We start from the raw sequence: 24982 nt of genomic DNA, 5'->3' as shown, positions 1-24982 counted from the left end.
GATTGCCGCCCGTGCCCTTAAACAAGACTCTGCGGCTCTTCCTCAGGCACCTCAGTGAGTGTCAGGTTTACCACATATGATGTGTGTGTGTGTGTGTGTGTGTGTGCTATTAATTCTATGATGCCCTAAACTAGCAAATTGTGTAGGCTACTTTTGTCCCTTTATGGGTAGATTAAATAACTACCTTTAGAGAGAGGTGTGGACTTTAATTGAGTATTTCTTCAGACAAGAGGGCCTAAGACATGCCTTCTATTAATCCATTTAAAACGTGTTTTCTAGTGGGTTTTATTGCTCAACCTGTCTTCTCAACAAAGAATAAGCCTTTTTGTAGCTATTTTGTCTTTGGTTTTTCTACTATTTGCAATGTAGTTTTTGTGAGTACTTAATATGTATCTTTAAAGCAAAAACTCACACCGGTGTGAAGTGAAGGGCGCTTTTATCATCCATTTATTGTCAATGGGAATGTATGTGTAGGACAAAAATACAGATTTGCTCAGACACGTATGACGTAAATTCTCCATTCATTGTCAATGGCATTTAATGTTTGTGTTAGGACAGAAATCTACACTATAGCTGAATATAGGAGGGGCTAGCGCCCCTCAAAAATATTATGGGGTTGTGAAAAGCTTGAGAACCCCTGCAGTACAGCATCAGAATAAGGCAGAATCAGATTACTACTTTGTAGTAGCAAAAGCATCTGGGAAGGTATCATGTTTGCATCCATGTTCCGTTTCATGTGTCGAAGGCATGGGGAGAAAGTATGTTTTGCACTCCGTCCGTACGTGCGTGTGTGTGAGTCAGTGTGTCTTACAAGCTAATCTCCGGCACCGTTAAAACCCGGTCGATGCCAAATTTGCACACACACTCCCTGGATGCCAACGATGAACCTGTGAAAACACTTTTTCACACTTTGTCCAAAAATCCCGCAATTTGTCCAAATATCCCGCAAATCGTTACACACTATCTCTATAGTCATGTGTTCAAGACAGATCTGTCCTATATTTCATATTCCATCCTAATTGGCTAACATTGGCTTTGACAGTTTGCAGTACAATTTACGTGAAATCTTTCACAGACCTTCCTACTAGGCTGAGGAATATATCCCACCCTTTTCACATTGGCCTGTTATAGCGCCACCAACAGGTGGACTTTTGCAAAACACATTTTTGGAACAAAATGCCTCAAATCATCCAATTGCCTTCCAAGGCGTAAGAAGAAATTTCACCTTTTTCACCCTTTTCACATTGGCTTATTATAGCACCACCAGGAGGCTACAACCTGCCCTGCCCTGGTGGAGACCTGTGCCCCGAGGGGCACTTTATCTAGTTGATGTTGTTTCATAATGACTGATGTGTGCTGTTTGCATGGATACTGACGCTAGTCACGCTACCACTCATGTTGTCATCTTGGCGACACGGCACAAATGTGACATGAAGCTCGGCCAATCAGTTAAGCAGACGGATTGGGTTAACAAACAGGACCAGCTACCCTCCACCACCACTTGGAGATGCGGTGTATCCCTCGCAGACCGGCTAACGGACAGATGCAGACATTCATGTTGTCTCTGTTCGCAATAAACGATTTAGTGCCAGCCGCTATTCAGGCTCTGAGTAGATGTGTGGTTGTGATTTTGTGACCATCTTGCTATTAACATTTCCGTGGAAGTCTTAAATGCGTTGGAAATCTTTTCAGCTCAATCAGCTGCATATGTGACTTTCAGTCACTGAAAATATATAATGTATGGCCTTTTCAGGATGTTGATGTATTTCTGAGAATGTAACATAAGGGTCGATACCTATTACCTATCAATCATTTAGCTGAGGAACCCCCTCAAGGACACCTGCTGGCCCCGGACTCATGCCCAACAATCATACTACATTTTTAGTTAGTCACTTGCATCATGTCACCTGCTCATTCTGATGTTAATGGTACTGTAACTGAACCTCTTGGACTTTTCAGCATACAATACTTGTATACTGACTGAGTTGCAGCCACATCACTTTCTGTTTTGGAGGAGTAGGTTCTACTAGCTTGTTGCATTCATGTACATTGACCTATTAACATAGCCACTGATTGTATATACTAGTTGCTGAGCCACAGCAAACACACACCCGCTCATAAACGGTTCCAAAACACACGACCCGAACACATACCCGCATGCGTGACCCGTCGCGAACACAACACAACACACACAGGACTCGTCCTGTCCATGCATTGTTGTGATGTCTGTAGGGTGCAGATGCAGGTCTGCTCAATTGTAGCAGAACATGCTAACGCTGACGTTGCTTGCAACACACGCACACTACAGTACTCAGCCCAATGAACAGACACACACACACACACACACACACACACACACACGGAAGTGGGAGCTGCTGAGGGGGGAGGGGCAGCTGTTAAACTGACACACACACACACACACACACACACACACACTATACAGCCCAGCGAACAGACGGAGACATGCACACAAGGCGCACATGGCCACGCATGCACGGTAACGCCGAAAACCACGTCCGTAGACTCTAAGGGCTGTATTTTGCGTGTCTTAAGTACCCGGTCTTATTACATAACTTAAGACCTGGAGGCGTGGTCAATGCTCTTTGGCCACTCAGAATAGCCAAATGGCATTGATCACGCCTCCAGGTCTTAAGTTAAGTAATAAGACCTGGTACTTAAGACACGCAAAATACAGACATATGAATTTCCAAAATTTGAATTTGGGAAAAGTGCAAAATATCGTTGGTCGGTGTCTGCACATGGTAATGATGTAATGGGCATTCACAACTTCAGATCAATTGCTGAACCGACAGAGTAGAAGAAGTGGTTTAGACAGAAGGACAGTCAGAGAGCGGTTTATTGTTTTATAGTATGATGATGGCACATTTCAAGAACAAGAGTGTGCTTGACATAAAACATGAACTCAGTCGCTGCCAAAAATGTCTTGGGGCGTCTTTTTTCCAATGGCGCTCGTTGCCAAGAACATCTTTTTATATATTTATTGGTTCAGAATGGTCTCTCTGATGTCCACCATCTGGCAGCGTCCCTGTCGCTGGGTAACGCTCGGCTCGCCCGGAATCGAGGCTCAGATTGAGATTTTACTTCCTGTTCATTTTGGGGTGAATCTGGGAGTCTTCAAAATAAAAGACCCACTGCATCTGATGCCACATAAGGTACTGCGCCAGAGTCAATGTTGGCAGCAAATGAGTAAAAGAAACAGGACATAGTATTAGATGGAATAGTGTAGCACAGATCCAGAATCAGATTCATACCCAGGACTTAACACCCCAGAGTGGCCCTGGCTGTGTATATTTTCCTGAAGTTGCCCATAGCAGAAGTGCCGGTGTCTCATTTTACAAGATTGTAGCAACAGTTGGAGACATGTATCACTGCTGGAGACATCCACTGTTGGCATCCCTGAAAGCATCAGTTGCTGGGAAAATAATTAAATAAATCACAAATCTGCTTGTTTGCTTGCAAGTGCAATCACAACAGGGCTGCTGTCTGTCATTACCTCTGCCGCTTACAAACAAGGAAATGTGTGGAGGTTATTTAATTGATTTGATAGGAAGATGGTATAATAGAATTTGATACACATCTTCATTCTCCAGTGGTGACAACTAAGGTATGTTTATATACATATGCATTTAGATATGGCATTAGGCCCTTAGAGTACAGTATGTCTCTAATGCCCAATAATAAATATAGCTGCTAACAGCAATACATTTGCGAGCTATGCAATAGAAACATAATAGACTGAACTTGAGAGAAAATATATTTTGCGATGAGCAAATGAGCATTGGAAACAGCTGAGCAGAGTTCTGAGGGGTTGTGGATATTAAAATGCATATTATGATGTTTATAATGGCAGATTTTCCTGACCTGAGGGATCGTGACCGGTTTCCCTGGCATCCTATGTATTCAGCTACAACAGCCCTGTTTAAATAAGCTGAACAGCATAAAGTGTTGTCTTCTGTCATGCGCCATGCCCCTGTTAAAATATGTCAATTGAGTGCTATAGCCCTCTACCCTATTGCTAAGTTTTGGAAAAAAACAACTGCACGGTTAAGCCAGAACTGCAAATAAATTAAGGAAGAAGAATAACCATTACAATAGGGGTCCATGCTTTGCTCCCTAATAATAATAATACACTTTATTCATAGAGCACTTATTCAAATTAAACGTTTTAAAGTGCTTTACATAAAACTGAACAAAAACCAAACAATATAATACTCTGAGCCTTTTCTCCTGTGCCTTAAATTCTCTATGCCATCTCTCTAGCAGTCTTCTCTCAATACGGAAAAAGTGGACTGGCCTGCCATCTTTCCGTTTTGAAATGTATGGAGAGCTATCGACGTGAGAAATATTGACTTTGAATATGCATTTTGTCCATTGCCTCTATTTTTTATTACGGTCATCACATATCTCTCATAGTACTATGGACTGAGGGATACCAATCTGGTATTAACTGTGGTAATCTGGACAAGGTACTCAGATTATAGTATAGTTCTTAAAGCTACAATCAGAGTTATTTTAATGTATCTTTATTTTATATAAAAGAGGTGGAAGATATAAGTTCACAACACATCGCTTGTAGGTCTATTTTTTTTTATTTTTTTATGTTTGAATATTTTAGCCCTTTTTTTGTCCTTTCATTTATGTCTCTGTGTGAGCAGCTGGAGCCTGGGTCAATTTGGCTATATTTGTACGCTCTCAGAGTTCTATTAACATTCAACATTTTGCAGTGTGCATATATCTATATTCAGCATGTCCATCCAGTCTCCAGTACTGTACATCTGTCTGTCTCTTCACTGGGCAGTGGGGACGCCTGCTTCCCTCCACCCACCACACTAGATGTGAATAGGCCTGTGCACATACACAATACATTGTACCACACTGTTCTGACCACCGAAACACTATTGATTGTGATTGAGGGACTTGCTGTAGCCTAGTACTGTGTGTTCACACAAACTCGAACCCACTAGCCTCCGCGTGTGTGTGCGCACACGTGAGCGCGCGCGTGTGTGTGTGTGTGTGTGTGTGTGTGTGTGTGTGTGCGCGCATGCATGGATGTATCCCCCTTGTTTCCATGGTAACGCTGATTGTCTCTCTCTCTGTTTTCCAGACAGCCAATGGGAACGTGGAGGCCAAAGTGGTCTGTTTTTACCGGCGCAGGGACATCTCCAGCACACTCATTGCCCTGGCAGACAAACACGCAAGTGAGTGACTAACAGCCCCCCCCCCCCCCCTTTAAAAAATATTGAGCCAGCATTTAACACATTTCACCACCACCAGCATTCATTCATTAATTCACCCGTTAACCGCCAGGATTCTTTGGTGAAACCGTTATTTTTGAAGGATCCACTGGAAATGCGAACACTGGAACCGGATGTAGACTATAGCCCAACACACACCGCCTGTGAAGCAGGTGCACAGCGACGCGTCATAGCCGCACAGCAACACCCACAGGACGTGGCGCGCTACCGCGCGGCTGGCCAGCCACGCCCACGGATTCCCGGATGGAGTCCGTGCGGCAACGCCTGGAAAATAGAACAGCGGCGTATCGGAGCGTCAGGCGAGGCCAGCGCGCGTCTGACACCGCCGGTGTGGGATAGGTTCATTGTTTTGACGCGCGGCGTTCACAGACGGTGTGTGTTGGGCTTAACTCTTTCTTTGCTCTATCATTGCCCTCATTTAGTATTATAGGATCTATGAATATGTAAAAGTTTTAATCCAGAATTTGGGTTATCCCATCAGTTGCCAATACCCACAGAGAACATCCAAACAGAAATACCAACCATAACACGCCAGCCATAGATCACAAGCTCACGTGTCGTGTCAGGGAAGGAGTGCTTGTTTTGTATCACTTAACATCCCTGCATAGTTTTTCATGGGACTAATGAGTCTGACTCTGATTGGCATTCGGCATGCGTCAGACCTGGATTGTATCTAAGATGAGATCAGTGTTAATGCTTTGTAGAAATGCAGAGTGCAAGAAACTATTGAGCTCCACAGGCTTCAAAAACAGCAGTACAAACAAAAAGCATGATTTAGTTTAGAGTATGGGGAAGCAGGTCTTTCACATCAAGACCCTCCAAAACTTCATCCAACAACAAATCCCGCAAGTTTTTGAGTGGCCCATTGAATTATGTTCCCATTGTTCATTGCTGCAGTGCAATCAAAATTGATGAAAATGTAGCCTACTGTAATGACATTTCTGCCACTGTGACCAGCCACTCAGGAGGCTGCCCTGGTAACAGGGGCGGGGCCAAGAGTGAGGGCAGGGTCTGAGGCCCCTTTGAGGGAGTACTATGGATCTGGGTAGGGAAAATATTTGATCAGTGACTCAAGGCAACCGCACGCCATTTCCACTGATCTATAGCAGAACAGAATTGTTATTGTTTCTCCGACCGTGAATATAGTGTGTCCGATTGAGAGACCAATGCAAACCGTACATTTTGAACAAAGGCAGTCAGCGATGTATCTGTCGTCACTGACCGCGTTGTTTCCGTGTTGTTGTCTCTCTGTGAATAGAGAGACAGAGAAATAATCGTGCGTGTGCATTGGCTACTTTTACTTTCCTTTTCAACACGGAGCGACAGACTGCTGGTTGTAGGAAAGGCCTGTTGTGATTGGCCAGTAGTCGCAGACTACAGTACTTAGGTAGAAGACACAGAGGTAACGCCAGACTACAGTACTTGGGTAGAAGACACAGAGGTAACGCCAGACTACAGTACTTAGGTAGAAGACACAGAGGTAACGCCAGACTACAGTACTTGGGTAGAAGACACAGAGGTAACGCCAGACTACAGTACTTAGGTAGAAGACACAGAGGTAACGCCAGACTACAGTACTTAGGTAGAAGACACAGAGGTAACGCCAGACTACAGTACTTGGGTAGAAGACACAGAGGTAACGCCAGACTACAGTACTTAGGTAGAAGACACAGAGGTAACGCCAGACTACAGTACTTGGGTAGAAGACACAGAGGTAACGCCAGACTACAGTACTTGGGTAGAAGACACAGAGGTAACGCCAGACTACAGTACTTGGGTAGAAGACACAGAGGTAACGCCAGACTACAGTACTTAGGTAGAAGACACAGAGGTAACGCCAGACTACAGTACTTAGGTAGAAGACACAGAGGTAACGCCAGACTACAGTACTTGGGTAGAAGACACAGAGGTAACGCCAGACTACAGTACTTAGGTAGAAGACACAGAGGTAACGCCAGACTACAGTACTTGGGTAGAAGACACAGAGGTAACGCCAGACTACAGTACTTGGGTAGAAGACACAGAGGTAACGCCAGACTACAGTACTTGGGTAGAAGACACAGAGGTAACGCCAGACTACAGTACTTAGGTAGAAGACACAGAGGTAACGCCAGACTACAGTACTTGGGTAGAAGACACAGAGGTAACGCCAGACTACAGTACTTAGGTAGAAGACACAGAGGTAACGCCAGACTACAGTACTTAGGTAGAAGACACAGAGGTAACGCCAGACTACAGTACTTAGGTAGAAGACACAGAGGTAACGCCAGACTACAGTACTTAGGTAGAAGACACCGAGGTAACGCCAGACTACAGTACTTAGGTAGAAGACACAGAGGTAACGCCAGACTACAGTACTTGGGTAGAAGACACAGAGGTAAAGCCAGTGGCGTATCTCGGCCAGAAGGCACACCACTTCCACATACTCCGGATAAATCACGGTCGATGATTGTGTGTGTGTGTGTGTGTGTGTGTGTGTGTGTGTGTGTGTGTGTGTGTGTGTGTGTGTGTGTGTGTGTGTGTGTGTGTGTGTGTGTGTGTGTGTGTGTGTGTGTGTGTGTGTGTGTGTGTGTGTGTGTGTGTGTGTGTGTGTGTGTGTGTGTGTGTGTGTGTGTGTGTGTGTGTGTGTGTGTGTGTGTACTTTCTTTGTTTAGTGTATGCGTCACTCTGTGTCGTAAGTGTGGGTGCGTTGCGTGTGCTGATCAGCGGTGCTCGGGAGAGGTTCCTGTAGCGTTCAACACATTGCTGCTGCACCACACCTCTACATCATGGATGTAGTCTGGACTCCTTTTCTCAGCCCAGATAGGCCACTCGTTCAAAGAGAGAATGAGAGACAGACAGACAGACAGACAACTGAAAATCTTTTGGTTGGGGGTGGGGACGTGAGAGGCCCCAATGGACTGAGACTGAATCGAGAATGGCTGGAAAGAATGAGAGGGTGCGGAAGAACGAATGAGTGAGTCACAAGCAGGGGAGAGAGAGTGTGTTTGCGTGTGTGTGTGCGCGCGCGCGCGCACGTGTGTGTGTGTGTGTGTGTGTTAGTTCTCAGTGGTGAGAAGCCCTCCTGACTGCAGCAGTTCTTCTATCAGGACTGACTTTAGACAGCATCCAGCTAGAATGCATGCACTATGCTATGTTCAGTGTGCACGCACACACACACTCCATATGACTGCAGACAGGATCCAGCTAGAATGCATGCACTATGCTATGTTCTGTTAACCTGACGCTGCCAGATCCAAGAAGCTTGCTACACACATTTGTTTCACAGCTTATTGGGATCTGGGATCTCGGAAGCCAATTCGATGACGGGGCTGTTCCTTTTTTTTCAAGATACTTGGTAGATGATTGGATCGGACCGTCTGTCTATCACCGTGTGGGCGTGCAAACACAACCAATCACAACAGCCGCTTCTATATAGCGTCACATCCGGTTTCGCACATATCCCGCCCTTAGCTCACGCTGATTGGTTCGAACCGGGAGCGGTTCGGTGTTAGCTCAACCCCCTGAGCGATCTCAGATGGATGCTGTCTTGGGGAACATGGTTACTCAATACTGCCCCCATCTGGCAGAGTCAGGTTAATGTTCAGTGTGTGCGCGCACACACACACACACACACACACACACACACACACTCCATATGACTACAGACAGCATCCAGCTAGAATGCATGCACTATGCTATGTTCAGTGCACACACACACACACACACACACACACACACACACACTCCATATGACTGCAGACAGCATCCAGCTAGAATGCATGCACTATGCTATGTTCAGTGTGCACTGTGCGCACACACACACACTCTCCATATGCTTCCTCTGCAGTGCAAGCAGCCTATCAGTCTCTTTGGCCTGCAACTGTCCACGGTTTGTTGGCCCTTTTTTGTTGTGCTCTCCTCCATTCTGCAGTATATTATCCACTCGTGACGTGAATGAGGGTATTTGATTTGATTTTATTAGACGTCATGCAAGAAAAAACAAGTTACATCATGTTCATCTAGGAAGTGTCAAGGATAAACACACAATACAGTCTTCCGACCTATCTTCATTGTGGTCCTTGGTCTGGGACAAACTTACATTGCAATCACAATCGCGTCTAGTAGCCAAGGCCATAGATCATATTATGCTGTTGCTGTTATTTTGGGTTCAATATCTAGTTGGCTGATACAATATATTTAATATTTGATATCTGCTACTGATGTCTCTTAATTGCACAAGAGATTGAGTCACTGACCTTTGTATATTTGATATTGTTGATTTGGTAGTTGATGATTTCCTTTTGTAACTGCAATTGACAATAAACTTGAATGTGAAAAGAGTGTGGGATGAGACGAATCAAGACCGTTTATTTGTTCCTAGTCTAGGTATAAGCAACGAAATGTGTGTGTGTGTGTGTGTGTAAATACTGTGGAACATCAACATAATAGCAATAGTGACGAAGCTAAGAAAATGTAATTACTGTTACTGTTGCAACAATAGCAAGGTCAGCATAGCTACAATAAAGAGACAAGGTGATAACCATGTATTCAGATACTTTGTATCAGATGCCTTGTCTTGTGTACAACACAATGGCATCTATAGCAACATCAACATCAGGGAAACAAAAATGCAAGACGGCATAACCATGTGATATGATACCTTTTTATATACAGGAATAACTACAGTTTAGTTCCCCCCCTGTTTTTTTCTGGTTTATTGCTTTGACATTCGCCGGGTACAGGCTCCTCCCACACCCTGAGCCCCAGGCTCCCCCCACACCCTGAGCCCCAGGCTCCCCCCACACCCTGAGCCCCAGGCTCCCCCCACACCCTGAGCCCCAGGCTCCCCCCACGCCCTGAGCCCCAGGCTCCTCCCACGCCCTGAGCCCCAGGCTCCTCCCACGCCCTGAGCCCCAGGCTCCCCCCACACCCTGAGCCCCAGGCTCCCCCCACACCCTGAGCCCCAGGCTCCCCCCACGCCCTGAGCCCCAGGCTCCTCCCACGCCCTGAGCCCCAGGCTCCACCCACGCCCTGAGCCCCAGGCTCCTCCCACACCCTGAGCCCCAGGCTCCTCCCACGCCCTGAGCCCCAGGCTCCCCCCACGCCCTGAGCCCCAGGCTCCTCCCACGCCCTGAGCCCCAGGCTCCTCCCACGCCCTGAGCCCCAGGCTCCTCCCACGCCCTGAGCCCCAGGCTCCTCCCACGCCCTGAGCCCCAGGCTCCTCCCACGCCCTGAGCCCCAGGCTCCTCCCACGCCCTGAGCCCCAGGCTCCCCCCACGCCCTGAGCCCCAGGCTCCTCCCACGCCCTGAGCCCCAGGCTCCCCCCACGCCCTGAGCCCCAGGCTCCTCCCACGCCCTGAGCCCCAGGCTCCTCCCACACCCTGAGCCCCAGGCTCCCTCCACGCCCTGAGCCCCAGGCTCCTCCCACGCCCTGAGCCCCAGGCTCCTCCCATGCCCTGAGCCCCAGGCTCCTCCCATGCCCTGAGCCCCAGGCTATGAGACTCTCAAACGGCTCTGGTGAATGCTGGGGTTTTGCAGTCACTGTGGCCTTTGTCCTTCACAGCACAACATGGATTGCAGTTCAAGGTCGAAATTCACAGGCTGTAATCTTCCAAGTAGCAGAGAGAGGAGACAGAGCCACTGTGAAATTAAATGTACTATTAAAAGTGTACTCTAACAAACAAATATTATCCATGCTTCATATGTAATGCAGTCGTCATAGGCCCACACTGCAGATTTCAAATCTATGCTGAACATTTGATTTTAGGTGGCTTTACCAGGCGTAATGGCAGTGCTGTTGTCTCGACAGTCGACACTGGCTAGGCCACTATTTCTCATAACGGAGACCCCCGCTATGAGGGGGGGGTTTCTCTAGCAAAATGTCATTTCACCAGTGAGATCATGTTGGCCCAAAGCCAGATCATAGGTTTCACTCTCTCAACTGTTCTATACTATACCTATAGTATACAGAGTTAAATGTAATCTAACTAACAAATCTTATGTGGGTCCCTTTATAGAAAGTATTTTCAAATCCGCAGCTTAATGCCTATCAATTTGGTGGCTCTTGACATTAAGACGTTTGAGATAATCTGGTCCAGGCAATTAAACCCATTAACCCAACCACTTGAACCTGTGTGGATGGTGGGCTGTATGTTGGCTCTTCTTGGAGTGTAATGTGCTGCCGTTTGCTTGATTGCGTTCATGTCTGTATTATGTCTGCGTTAACATGTGTACATTTTGTTCATTGGGTGTATTTACTATTTTGTCTTTCCAGCTTTGTGTTTGCATGTCTGCATCCTTTTGTGTGTGTGTGTGTGTGTGTGTGTGTGTGTGTGTGTGTGTGTGTGTGTGTGTGTGTGTGTGTGTGTGTGTGTGTGTGTGTGTGTGTGTGTGTGTGTGTGTGTGTGTGTGTGTGTGTGTGTGTGTGTGTGTGTGCTATACGTTTTTGTGTGTGTTCACGACCGCAGTCACAGTGGGGGCCTGGGATCTTATCTGTAACTATCTGGCAGCAGGGGAGTGGGAGACCACACAGCAACCCTGCACAGTAAGAACCAGAGTTTGACATCAATTTAACTGTGTGTGTGTGTGTGTGTGTGTGTAGAGATGTAAGGGTCCATCTCTGAGTTGCAAATGGATAAATTATTTCTCAGGATTTAAGAACCACCATGCTTATCTAATGAGGACTGTGTGAGTTAATTGAATTGTAATGCATGCACTATGTTATGTGTGTGTGTGTGTGTGTGTGTGTGTGTGTGTGTGTTCTTAGCACTAGGCTATCTATCCTCATGTGTAGAATACGTGCATGCACAGCGGCCCCAGATTGGTGGTAGTGATGTTAACGGTACATCCCCATGCTTCGGCGACTATAGAAAACGGTTCTTCTAGTGTGTTTTCCATATGGACCTCTTAGTTCTGCCTATGCTCTGCCACAGCACGCAGCAGTCCAGACATTTGCAATATGTGAAAAATGCATGGCAGGAATGGCTGCACACCGCATGGGTGTGGGCTGTATCCTGTCTGTGTTTCTGCAGCCGCAGACTCTCTTGCCACCAAGGACAAGCAGAAGAGGAGGAGGGGGTCGGTAGAAGTGGTGACGATGAGACTGAATCGTGTTTGTATGCGCATGTGTGTGTGTGTGTGTGTGTGTGTGTGTGTGTGTGAGAGTGAGAGCTTGCTTGTGTATGCATGGTGAACTTGGGTTTTTTGCACTGAGGCCTATAGCAGGAATTGCTCAAGCGTCTATTTTAATTCTGTTCTGCTATGGATCAGTGGAAATGGCGTGCGGTTGCCTTGAGTCACTGATCAAATATTTTCCCTACCCAGATCCATAGTACTCCCTCAAAGGGGCCTCAGACCCTGCCCTCACTCTTGGCCCCGCCCCTGTTACCAGGGCAGCCTCCTGAGTGGCTGGTCACAGTGGCAGAAATGTCATGTCAACCTCCCTTGCACCTCCCCTCAGATGTTTGAATTAGCTATGACTCAAACTTTGTCTATTTTTGAGGCATGGCTCCTAGTTCCCATAAACAAAAGACAACAGTGTTGCCAACTAACTGATTTATGAAAGTGCAACCAGTTATCAGGTTGAAGCATGGTCTGTGAGACAAAACACCACAGTGTGGAGTGGAAATGTATAGGTGAAAACATTTTGGCAATCTTTAGGTTGCATTCAAAGTGACTTGCTCCTCCTGGTGCACTGACAGGCAGTGACCAATGACAGGCAGTAACCAGTGACCAATGACGTCAGTGACCAATGACGTCACGTAACTATGACGCACAACTCTTATACATTATAAATTGTAATTAAAATATTGAAAAATTGTATACACAATTATGCACTCATGAGTTCCCTGTATACACCTTTTTATCTACTGACAACTTCGGGGAGCTCTGATGAAGGTTCACATGGGATTAAAACGTCAGTAGAGGAAGAGGTTCTGTGAATTCTTGCTTCACAAAGAAAACTGGTTAATTTAGAGCGGGAGACAGACAAACACACATGCTTCCCGGGCAGCTCAATATGCTATTCTCGCAAACATTTATGTAACATGTTTACCTTCGTCCCAGTGAAAACAGCAGCCAATGGTTTCTGCAACTGAACAAGGAAAAACTGGACAATCCTCGACTCAGTTTCACATCTGTTGTAGACAAGGTCATATCTGGGTCACACCATTAGGGATGACCTCAGTGATAATAATGACGATGATGTTCAAAGACAGTACTGTAAATTGTATGCACAAGCCAACATGTCTCGTAAATTTTATGTGATGTCAAGATCGCCCTTTTTTTTTTAAAGCTTACTGTACACCAGGGGTTCTCAACGTTTTTGGCTGGGGACCCCCGGAAATGCTTTGGCCATGTCTCGCAACCCCCGCCCCGCCCCACTAATACAAACTGACTGCAAAAATAACCTTATCATAAATGCTTAAACCAGATATAATCATTAAGGAAAGTTTATGCATGCACCACGTACTATTTAAACTCCATATTTTCATTTGCAAAAAATGAATGTTTTTTTTTGCTGTTTTAATTCCGGTTGTGTTGTCCCCTGTATTGTTTTTTTAATGGACCTATTAGAGTCTAAAATAAAGATTGATTAAATGTGTTTTCACATAGTTAAATCCTCAGTGTTGATTTACCCATTTTTAATGCCAAATTTGCCAATGTAACCAAATGGATCCTTAAGGGTCCTTTGCTTACATTTGTACACTCTGTGCCAATGTAACACTGAGGATTTTACAATGCAGTTGCACGTCAATCAAGCAACATTGCTGTCCCATTTCCAAGTTAGTGGACATATGCTCTAATTACACAAGTAGTACAACGTAGAGTCTACCAACGCGCCTCAAGCCTAAAACGGCTGATCCGGTGCTTCACAGGTGCAGGGACATCAAAGTTGCAAAAGGAGAGGAGGACACGGACATTTAGAGCCTTTTATTAAGGTGCTGAGTATACAAAACGACTAACGTTTCGACCTTGCGGTCTTCATCAGAGTCATGGGTGGTAGCATTTGGGCATGTCTTATATACAGGATGGGCTATCAATGAGCCAATGACATGTTGTTCCTAAATACTGTTTTTTTATTTCGATGGCTTTTTTATGGTTAAATCACTGTTTTACCTTATTTATTTTACTGTTCAGCAGCGTTTTTTCCATAGCCACCCTCTTACATTACCTAGACTGCTGGTAGTAACGGGCTATTACATGTCAAATGGTTTCCTGTCATTGGCTCATTGATAGCCCATCCTGTATATAAGACATGCCCAAATGCTACCACCCATGACTCTGATGAAGACCGCAAGGTCGAAACGTTAGTCGTTTTGTATACTCAGCACCTTAATAAAAGGCTCTAAATGTCCGTGTTGCTCCAGTGTCCTCTCCTTTTACACAAGTAGTACGTTCTATGGACATACTGCTGTTACCAATACAATACCATAATAGAGGGAGCACCTCTATCGATCTCTTATCGGACCATCTTCACTCCAAATGACTCGATCGGTGATCGTCACCTGATCTGGAGAAACCGATCTTTTACACCATTTAAGTGGTATAAACGTCAATCAGATATATAGTAGAATATCGTTTTCCATCTTTGTGACAGGCCTAAACATTGTCCCCTTCCTCCCCACACACACAGGAACAGTGATAATTATTTTGGTAATATTTAAAATTTAAGCAATCAGTGATCGGGATCTGTCCCAAAAGTCCTGATGGGAGCACCTCTAAACGGTATGAACAGTGGACATGAGTGAACCCCTCCTGCCATCTCCTGGTGCACTGTATCCTAGAGGTACCTCCTCCTGATTTACTGTATCATGGAGCTCCTGCCACCTCCTGACCCCTGATGCTGCCACCTCCTGATGCACTGTATCCCGGAGGGGAAGTCATTCAGTTCTAGTAATCACGCTCTCCTTGCCTCCTCTCCTCTTCTCTCCCAGACCTCGGGTCTCCCCTTTCCTCTCTCCCTCTGCGTTCCCTTGCCCTGGCCCAGTAAGGCGACTCATTCATCAATAATTGATAATTGGTTGGGACAGGTGAGATGGAGAGGCAATTTGTGGAGAGTATGGTGTGGGTGCACTGCCAGGAGATTGTCTCAGAGAACAAGAGAGGAGGAGAGGAACGGGGGGGGGGGGGGGGGGTGGAAGAGAGGAAGGGGCTGAGGAAAGGACCAGCTGGGGTGAGAGGGTGAGTGAAGAGGGTACAGGAAAGGGGCAAAGAGGTGTGTGTGTGTTGGGGTGTTCAAGGAAATGAGAATGGGGAAAGGGGGAGATGTCAGAGGCTTCCTGTGACATGGCCCTGCCCTGGAGGCATACATGTACTGTAAACACACACACACACACACACACACACACACTTTATACTGCATTCAGACACACATGGCCATTAGACTCACCCATGAACTGTGACCCCCATCCCCTGTTATCTACCTCTCATTTTACAACTCAACACATTCTCCCCTCTGGACCTGCTATTACCTGTCATCGCCTTTTTTTTCTTTTTCTTTCTACGTTTTAACTGACCCGTTATTTTGTGGAGGAAAATGGAAGCAGCTTGAGCTGTGGTGTGTGTGTGCGGGTGGGTGGGCTCATGCTGGGCAATGATGGTGTGTGTCTGGTGGGTGCTGAGCGAGTGAGCGAGTGAAGGAGTTCTTATTGATTTTGGTTGCACATCTCTTCTCCCTGAAAATCCCTTGATTGCTTTTGTTCTGCTCCCTGTCTCCCTCTCGCTCCCTCTAATGAAACTCCAAATGAATTGGAGCACGCTCTGACTAGTCTCTCTCTCTCTCTCGCTCGGTCTCTCTCTGGGTCTCTTTCGGTTTCCCCAATGCTCTCCCTTCATGATTTCTGTCTTTTTCTGATGTCTGTCTCTGTCTGTGTCTGTCTCTTTCTCTTGCTTCATCCCCATTCCTCCCTCTCTCTCTCCACTCTCGATTTGTCTCTTTCTGAATCTGATTTTGTCATCTCCTTTCTCCATCTCCGTCGCGCTTCCTTTCCGTCTCAACCTCTATCCGTGTGTTCTGTCTCCTCCGTCTTCCTCTCCTTTAAAGAGGAGGATGAGATGTGTAGGCTACCAACAGAAGCTGAACCTGTTCTCACCCCCAGTGACTCAGACACCTGACTGATTCATGTGGAATCGTAAAGCTTTACCTCCCAACAACAACAACCAACCAGCATAGGGCTGTGAAGTTCTGTTCTCTTAAAGTTGTGTTCTGTTCTCTTAGTCTCTTACATGTGTGCTCCGTTTTCAATAAGTGCTCTACATTCAATTGTTTTCTTCTGCTATAGGCGTGTGTGTGTGTGTGTGTGTGTGTGTGGGTGTGTTTGTGTGTCTGTATGTATAGGTGTGTCTGCTGCTTATATTTTTTTTTTGTTGTCTTTGTCTAAGTTTGTGTATGTCTGTTATGTATATGACTGTGTTTGTGTGTCTCTATATATAGTCCGTCTGTCTGTGTTTGTGTGTGTCTGTGTGTACAGGTGTGTGTTTGCATCTGTGTTAGGGATGGTAATCAATTAATCACGTTAAAAAAATATATCAATAAAAGCTGCTATAAGCAATAATGTCAAGATTTTAATGACTTTGTTTTTTATACATTTTTTGGTATTCAGACAGCCATCAATGAGGGAGCAAACGCTCCCAACATGTTTTTGTCTCTGTGACACATCTAGGGGCCACAATCTGCATTCAAAGGTGTTCCTAGACCATTGGTCGGGGGGGGGAAAAACCGGTCGAACCAATCAAGAAGTAGACAGGCAAATTGACCAATGACAAAGCTTCTAGGAAAATCTTTGAATGCAGATTGTGGCCCATAGATGTGTCACAGAGACAACATTTGTTTTGGGAGCATTTTACCCATTGCTGGTTGTCTGCATACCAAAAAAATTTGACATATTATTGCTTATAGCAGCTTTAAACTTAAGTTTAAATTAATCAAATCCTGCGATTCTATTATTGTGTGGATTTCTGTGAATGTAATGCTACTTTATCTGCGCATGGCCGAGGAACGCACATGTGGGTCGGTAAAAAAATCCCCCCCCACCTTGGTAGCCACAGAAACGTCTCTACTTTTGCATAAAAGAAAAGACATTTCATGCCATTGCCTGGCCCTGTATTTTAAATGGTCAAATAAATATTTAATTAAGGAATATAATATGCCTTTTGTATTCTTTCTGTAAATCAGCAAATTGTAAACACTAGCCCTTACCCGTTGTGAGATATTTTGTCAAATCGAAAAAAGGGCTTTGTGAAGACCTCCATATTAGTATGGTCAATGCCTGTGTGAAAAGTGGGAGTGATTGGTGCAGGCAGTGTGGAGCTATGACTGTGTTTCTCACACACACACACACACACACACACACACACACACACACACACACACACACACACACACACACACACACACACACACACACACACACAGACAGACATTGACTGAGTTATAGTATGATGATGATGATTGAGAGACACAGTGTGTGTGCGCACGCGTGCGTCACCTTTGGGGACAACACGTGTGCACGTGGCTTAGAGAGAAGGGCTGCATGGTTCTTACCGAGCCACAACTAAGAACTGTTTGATGGTTCTTTCCGAGCCACAACTAAGAACTGTTTGATCTGTTTTATGGTTCTTACCGAGCCACAACTAAGAACTGTTTGATCTGTTTTATGGTTCTTTCCGAGCCACAACTAAGAACTGTTTGATCTGTTTTATGGTTCTTACCGAGCCACAACTAAGAACTGTTTGATCTGTTTTATGGTTCTTACCGAGCCACAACTAAGAACTGTTTGATCTGTTTTATGGTTCTTTCCGAGCCACAACTAAGAACTGTTTGATCTGTTTTATGGTTCTTACCGAGCCACAACTAAGAACTGTTTGATCTGTTTTATTTTTCTTACCGAGCCACAACTAAGAACTGTTTGATCTGTTTTATGGTTCTTACCGAGCCACAACTAAGAACTGTTTGATCTGTTTTATGGTTCTTACCGAGCCACAACTAAGAACTGTTTTATCTGTTTTTCTGTCAAACCACTGCTGGGTCACCCGCTCGTCCAGCTTAAGCCCACCACACACCGGTTGCGTGAGCAACGTGTCGCGCCGCAGACGGTCGCAGACGGTGTGTGATGGGCTTTAGACTGCTCTCTGCCTCACCTGGTGGAGCGAGAGAGTGGCACGCGCGCGCACACACACACACACACACACACACACACACACACACACACAATCTGTCTCACACACACACACACACACACAAATGTTTAAAAACATGAAAATGTGTTGGATCTCAACGGTATGTTTGACCCTTGAACCCACCTAGGGGAACTGGAGGAGGAGATGGAGAACCCAGAGATGGTGGACCTACCAGAGAAACAGAAACATCAGCTCAGGCACAGAGAGCTCTTTCTTTCCCGGCAGCTTGAGTCCCTACCTGCAACACACATCAGGTAGGTGTCCATGTACAGTACTGTACAGTACTGTACAGTAGTATCCTACCTGCAACACACATCAGGTAGGTGTCCATTTACAGTACTGTACAGTAGTCTCCTACCTGCCACGCATCACACAATGTAGGTTTCCATGTATTGTCATGTGCTTAGTCAGGTGAGTGCATAGGGCCATAAGCCACGTCATTGCAGCATTGGTCAAGACTGGATTACCAACCAGGCAAAGTGGGCAACTACCCCTGGAGTGGACGCCAGGAGTCGCGTGACTATTGGGTTTGGCGAAATTTGATTAGATTTGATTAAATGCAAATGTGTTTGGATAATATGCACCAATCATACAGGCCTAAATAGTGGCATTGCCTTAGTTATTGTTCTTGAAGTGGTGTCAAGTAGAAGTAGAACAATCAAAGTCAGACAATGAACCCAAAAGTAAAAGCTCACCTCAAAACATACTCCTGCTGCTGTATACAGCATCACAATAATGGTAAAACATACTCCTGCTGCTTTATACAGCATCACAATAATGGTAAAACATACTCCTGCTGCTGTATACAGCATCACAATAATGGTAAAACATACTCCTGCTGCTGTATACAGCATCACAATAATGGTAAAACATACTCCTGCTGCTGTATACAGCATCACAATAATGGTAAAACATACTCCTGCTGCTGTATACAGCATCACAATAATGGTAAAACATACTCCTGCTGCTGTATACAGCATCACAATAATGGTAAAACATACTCCTGCTGCTGTATACAGCATCACAATAATGGTAAAACATACTCCTGCTGCTTTATACAGCATCACAATAATGGTAAATAAATCTCATCATGCTAACATTTCTACATGTATATGGCCATATACCTATACAATAGGTGAAATAGCAGTCAATATGAGGTTGGTCAAGTTTGTTCATTATCTAAAAGGATGCTTGATAATGTCCACATGTAGCCCTTTGTTACAAACTAGCTGTGGAAACCTGGTTTTATTTACTGTGCAGGGCTTACATCTGGTCTAAATCCCACCCACTGTATGCACTAATTTCCATACACATACATACACGCACACAAACTGTTTCCGTATCCTCCCCACAACGGATGTTGATTTACTTAACAGTACTAACTAAGTAGCGCAAACGGACATATCTGTTCAATGTATTACACACATGCTGTCTATAAAAACACAAACACTGTGCCTATGTGTCTGTCTCCATGCCCTGGGGAGCGATCCAGAAAATGTAACACTGTCTTTCTGTTAACGACGCACACAAACGGAAGCAACCATGTCTAAGACAAAGTAGCTAGGTTAGCTAGCTAGCTTCGAGAACACACACACACACACACACACACACACACACACACACACACACACACACACACACACACACACACACACACACACACACACAAACCAAATCAGATGATGTGTTTTTCATTATCCTACAAACTATTTGGCGTTCAAAGGCCTCAAGTCCAGGGTCTTCGAAACAGGGGTTTGATTTATCATTTTGCCAAATGATATTTGCTCCGAGCTGGAAGTGGTGTGTCTAATCAGTTAAATAATTAGAATTTGAAACAGGAGCAGTTGGTGTCCGCTCTTCTCCGCGAGGGGCCAGTGAGCCTCAAAGCTGGGCCGTGTCAACAAACAGACTGCTGATTGCTTGACTGAGTCAAATAGCTGGAGCTGCTCTGATCGGAACACAAAATCAATCTCACCACGGCAATCTACAGAGATTGACATCAAAGTAAAGTCAACTCCCATGAGGTTTTACCTGAGAGTAGCTGCTTTCATCTCTTTCTACTTATATAATACTAATAACCTGCCGACCGGACCATAAGCCCATGAACTGTCTGATATTCTGTATTTAATGTCTTTCATGTCTTTCCTTCCTCTGCTTTTCTCCCTATATCTTTCCTTGGCCTCCTCATTCGTTCTTTTTCTTAATCTTATTTCATGCTTCCTTCCTTCCTCCCTGTCACCCTTCCTTCGTCCATTCTTCCATTCCTTTTCTCAATCCTTCTCCCCTTTCCATCGCTCCCTTTTGCTTAATTCTGTTTCTCTCTGTTCTTGCTTTCCTTCAATCCTCCATCCTTCCCTTCTACAATTTCTTCCCATATTTTCTTCCACTTGTTGCATTGTTTCTTAATTTTGCTCCCTCCCTCCCTCCTTATGCCCTCCGTTGCTCACTGTGATTGGCTGATTCCAGGGGGAAGTGTTGTGTGACCCTGCTAAATGAGACGGAGGCTCTGAAGTCTTACCTGGACAGAGAGGTATGCATGTAATACCAACTCCCCATCTGTATTATGCAGTGGCGTCTCTTCATTTGTAACAGTTTGTATTAGTTTGTAGCACGTGTGTGTGTGTGTGTGTGTGTGTGTGTGTGTGTGTGTGTGTGTGAGAGTCTTATGAGTTTGGAGAGTCTCACTGGCCGATGAATTATTCAGCGTGTTGACCCAGAATGTTCTTTTCACGCACAGTAATGAGGAGACAGGAGACTAGCAGAGTGGGAAAACGCGCACACCCACAAATACAGATTACATACACACACACACACACACACACACACACACACACACACACACACACACACACAGTCACACTTTTCTCTACTCCTGCAAATATCTCTGTCGCATGTTTAAAAAAACCATCTTTATTTTCCCAGGATGCCTTCTTCTACTCGCTAGTGTACGACCCTCAGCAGAAGACACTGCTGGCTGATAAGGGGGAGATACGCGTAGGGAACAAATACCAGGCTGACATCACAGACTTCCTAAAAGAAGGTACGTGTACATTTTCTACAAGTACCGAAGTCCTGACGTCACTTGCTTATCCCCTGGGTTGCGGAAGTAATTTCTCTAGAATCATCATCTTAGAATTGTCTTATAAAAGTTGTGGTCCAAATATAAACAAACTGTCTCTGCGATATTATTAGGGAGGTGGCTCTGTATCGTTTACGGTAGTTAGTTACTCATATTTCTTTTACTGGTGAAAATTTTACTTAATTCCGTGGCAGTAACAATGACGTTTTCTCGCCGTCAGTTTATTCTTCATATCCATACGAGTGAATCCGCCGGGATCATTTGTTTATTTTAGTCTATGGGAAATCAGAATGGCGGAAACCCAGGTAGCATGTGTAAATTACGTCAGACCTTGCGTCCCCAGGAGTTGACTCTGTTGCATGAATATACCATGGAGGTTTATAAACCGCTTCGAGCATAATGGCGTATTGGTACTACGTTAATTTTTTTGTCTCTTTTCCTTTCTTTTCTTTTTCTCTGTACTACTACGTTCATGCTACTTCCGTGTTCCATAACAGTGACATCACTGTCGAATCCTTGGCATCTTTATCGTAGCCTTACTGTAGTTTAAGCACCTTTTTCCCCCGATGAAAGTAGAGACTGACGTCTTTCTTTTGAGATATTTGGTCTTTACATAGTCATAGAACAAAATATTACTATGTAAGTTAAGAAAGCGAGATACCATGGCAACGGTAGCACTAAGCATATGTATTCCAAATGAAAAGCAGATAATATCTATGCACTTCACAGATTCTGTGCTCCCAGCTTTTTGGCTGAGAAGGGATCTACTAATTCCTCTTGTCACCCTGCTTTAACTAAACTAGTTCCACAGCACTGGGACATATTATAGGTTATGTATATACAAGTAGGGCTGCAACTGTCGATAATTTTCTTGGAGATTTTATCGATTACGTTTTAAAATAATTTAACCCCTTTTTGAGCAGTGCATACCGCTCCGATGACTGGCTTCGTGTGTCTGTATGTGTGTTTCACAAAAAAAATAACTAAGGTTGAAAGTTCTAGTAAGTCAACAACTGTGTTTGACTCCAAAGGCACCACTCACTTCACATTATGGTGTGATTTCTTAATTCTTTCTTTAATTTTGTTAATGAATCGACTTTGTTGGCTTGTAGATCGGCTATTTCTGCCTTTGTAATCGAGTTTAACGATTATTATTATTATTTAATATATTAAATTGATTAGATTGATCAATCGTTGCATTCCTATATTCAAATGTTTGTCTAAAAAACTAACAATTTATCAGAGGTGCTCGCCTCAAGGTGACGATGGGGTCGCATATTGTTAATGGAAAAAAATAGAAACATTGTCTGTTTTGAGTCAAATCAGATCAGTTCATTGGGGAGGTTTGTGTAATTGGAGGGAAGGATAGGTGTCACCAGTTTGATTTCATATTTAGGCATGCGTCTGTTTCGGGTTATATTTAGATTGCTGTTAAAGGGCATGTGGAATGAATGTACAGTAAGTCAACAACAGTGTCCCTAAAGCCCTGCACAGTGAATAGAAACCAGGTTTCCACAGCTAAAACGTGTGTCTCTCTCTCTCTCTCTCTCTATCTCTATCTCTATCTCTCTATCTCTCTATACACCAGGAGAGGAGGATGGCAGAGAGCTGTCTAAGCTGGAAGAGCGGGTGTGGGACCCCAGCAGTGGTTTGACAGAAAAACAGATCGAACAGTTCTTAGTTGTGGCTCGGTAAGAACCAAATCATGAATCTTAACTACTGTGCGGCAGACAGGCATACCTCCATGGGCCAAGGCTCCATGAGCAGTCAGAAATTCAGGGTTTTTATTTTCCCCAAATTCCTCCACTAAACTCCAGTACAGATTTGACAGTGCAAAAAGGCATATAGCAATATTAATAATACTGGCCAAAAATTGAAAATTGAAAAATGAAATGAACACCTGAGCATACACTAATGAACTGGATAAGAACTCTCTTCAGGCTATACCTTGATCACACAATGCCCTGTATCTCTCCCTCAGGGATGTTATCTGTGTTCCTGCCCACATCTAACTAACTAGTCTGTCCCTGCAGCCTCCCTTAAATAGGAGTGGATCCTACCACAGGACACGGAATCAATTAGCAACATTTCCTTCTTTTTTTTGTCACTTAAAAAGTTATGAATTTTTGAACAATAGCAAAAGAAAGAAAAACACACATAGTACAAACAAACATGTTTCAAACCTTGCATGTTACATCACATATTCCTAGGCATTTACTGTTGCTCCTCATTCCCCCCTTCCCTTAAATGTTGTCCATTTGGACCATTTGCCCTCCATTTGTTCTTCCTGCAGTCTCTGTGTTGGAGCTTCCATCTGTCCCCATTTCCTTGTGATAGATTTCTTTCCTGCCGCCAATAAAATGTTTACCAGATATCTATCCTCTCCTCGTATCTTTCCCTCCATCAGGTTTCCTAAATACAAAACATCACACTTCATATGCACCACATATCCCAATATCTTTTGTATCTGGTCATGTATCATTTTCCAAAAATCATCCATTTTCTCAATAAATACTTTCAATATAAATATTCCATAAATAACCCCTTGAATAAAAGTAACGCTATACATTCCTAAAGATGCGTTACAATTAAACAAATATAAATCGGCATGCAAACTCAATGACAAATAATTACTCAAAGCATAAGAAAAACCGCACAGCAATCAAGGGAAATGCCACAAGCAGTGCAGGAGGGATTATTAGCAAACAATCAGTGAACATTTAAATTCCAACACCCAAGTTTAAAACAATAACCATTTTGCATGTTATAGTGTTATGTTATAGAGTACAGTTCCATGTGTATTTGTATATAAGGTAGGGTTGTCTACCGATAGCCGTTAGCCGTTAGCCGTTTATTAATTTGTTTACCGACAACACTAACGGCTAATGGTTCACCGATAAAAAAATATATTTTTTATTTTGAAGCGCCGAGAGCGGGCACCGCGGCCAAAGAACCAAACCCCTCTTTCCACCTTTACTGTCAGTGCAACCACGCATGTGCCGTGACTTACTTCCCCCAAAACAAAAACACCAAAACAACTGCATGTAGTGGACTGCATGGAAGCAGGAGGGAAAAAGAAAAAAAGACGAACACACACACACACACACAGCATTGCGCGCCTGCAGATCTGCCCTTCGTGCAACGAACGTTAACTTGGTTCCTTAAACGGCAGATCATATGGATCATAGAACGAACGTACCGGGTCCGGTATGCTGTTAGCTTGTTGCTAACGGGACCCCCCCCCTCTCTCTCTCTCTCTCTCTCTCTCTCAGACGTTCTCTCTCTCTCGCGCGTTAGAGAGACGCTCTCTCAACACGTCTTTCTTTCTTTCTTTCTTTCTCTCTCTCTCTCTCTCTCTCTCTCTCTCCCTAATCCTTCCTAATCGGTCCGCGATACATGTGTGATGTGTCCGTATAGAAGACTGTAGCCAACGCACTAGTGCACTGATTGACAGCAGGCCGCGTGT

The 24982-nt window shown here is 44.6% G+C and overlaps 2 protein-coding genes across 4 annotated transcripts in view; one reads left to right on the top strand and one right to left on the bottom strand.

Annotated features, from left to right (window-relative positions):
• The window catches only part of ptgr2 (prostaglandin reductase 2), a 174759-nt gene extending 155090 nt beyond the window's left edge, over positions 1-19669 (bottom strand). Inside the window, exon 1 of the mRNA XM_080784404.1 lies at positions 19660-19669. The gene's annotated coding sequence lies outside the window, so the exon portion shown is untranslated. The remainder of the gene's footprint in view (positions 1-19659) is intronic.
• Positions 1-24982, top strand: part of mta1 (metastasis associated 1) — a 66848-nt gene that overhangs the window by 12720 nt on the left and 29146 nt on the right. For all 3 annotated transcript variants that reach the window (XM_080784402.1, XM_080784401.1, XM_080784400.1), the window contains exons 3-7: positions 5126-5219; positions 18565-18691; positions 20904-20967; positions 21360-21477; positions 23105-23207. In XM_080784402.1, coding sequence (XP_080640528.1) covers positions 5126-5219; positions 18565-18691; positions 20904-20967; positions 21360-21477; positions 23105-23207 — 506 coding nt within the window. The remainder of the gene's footprint in view (positions 1-5125; positions 5220-18564; positions 18692-20903; positions 20968-21359; positions 21478-23104; positions 23208-24982) is intronic.

This window comes from Protomyctophum bolini, assembly GCF_963924005.1.
Source record: "Protomyctophum bolini genome assembly, chromosome: 15".
NCBI classification, from domain to species: domain Eukaryota; kingdom Metazoa; phylum Chordata; class Actinopteri; order Myctophiformes; family Myctophidae; genus Protomyctophum; species Protomyctophum bolini.
The sequence above is the reverse complement of the archived record's forward strand: the minus strand, read 5'-3'. Positions and strand labels throughout refer to the sequence as shown.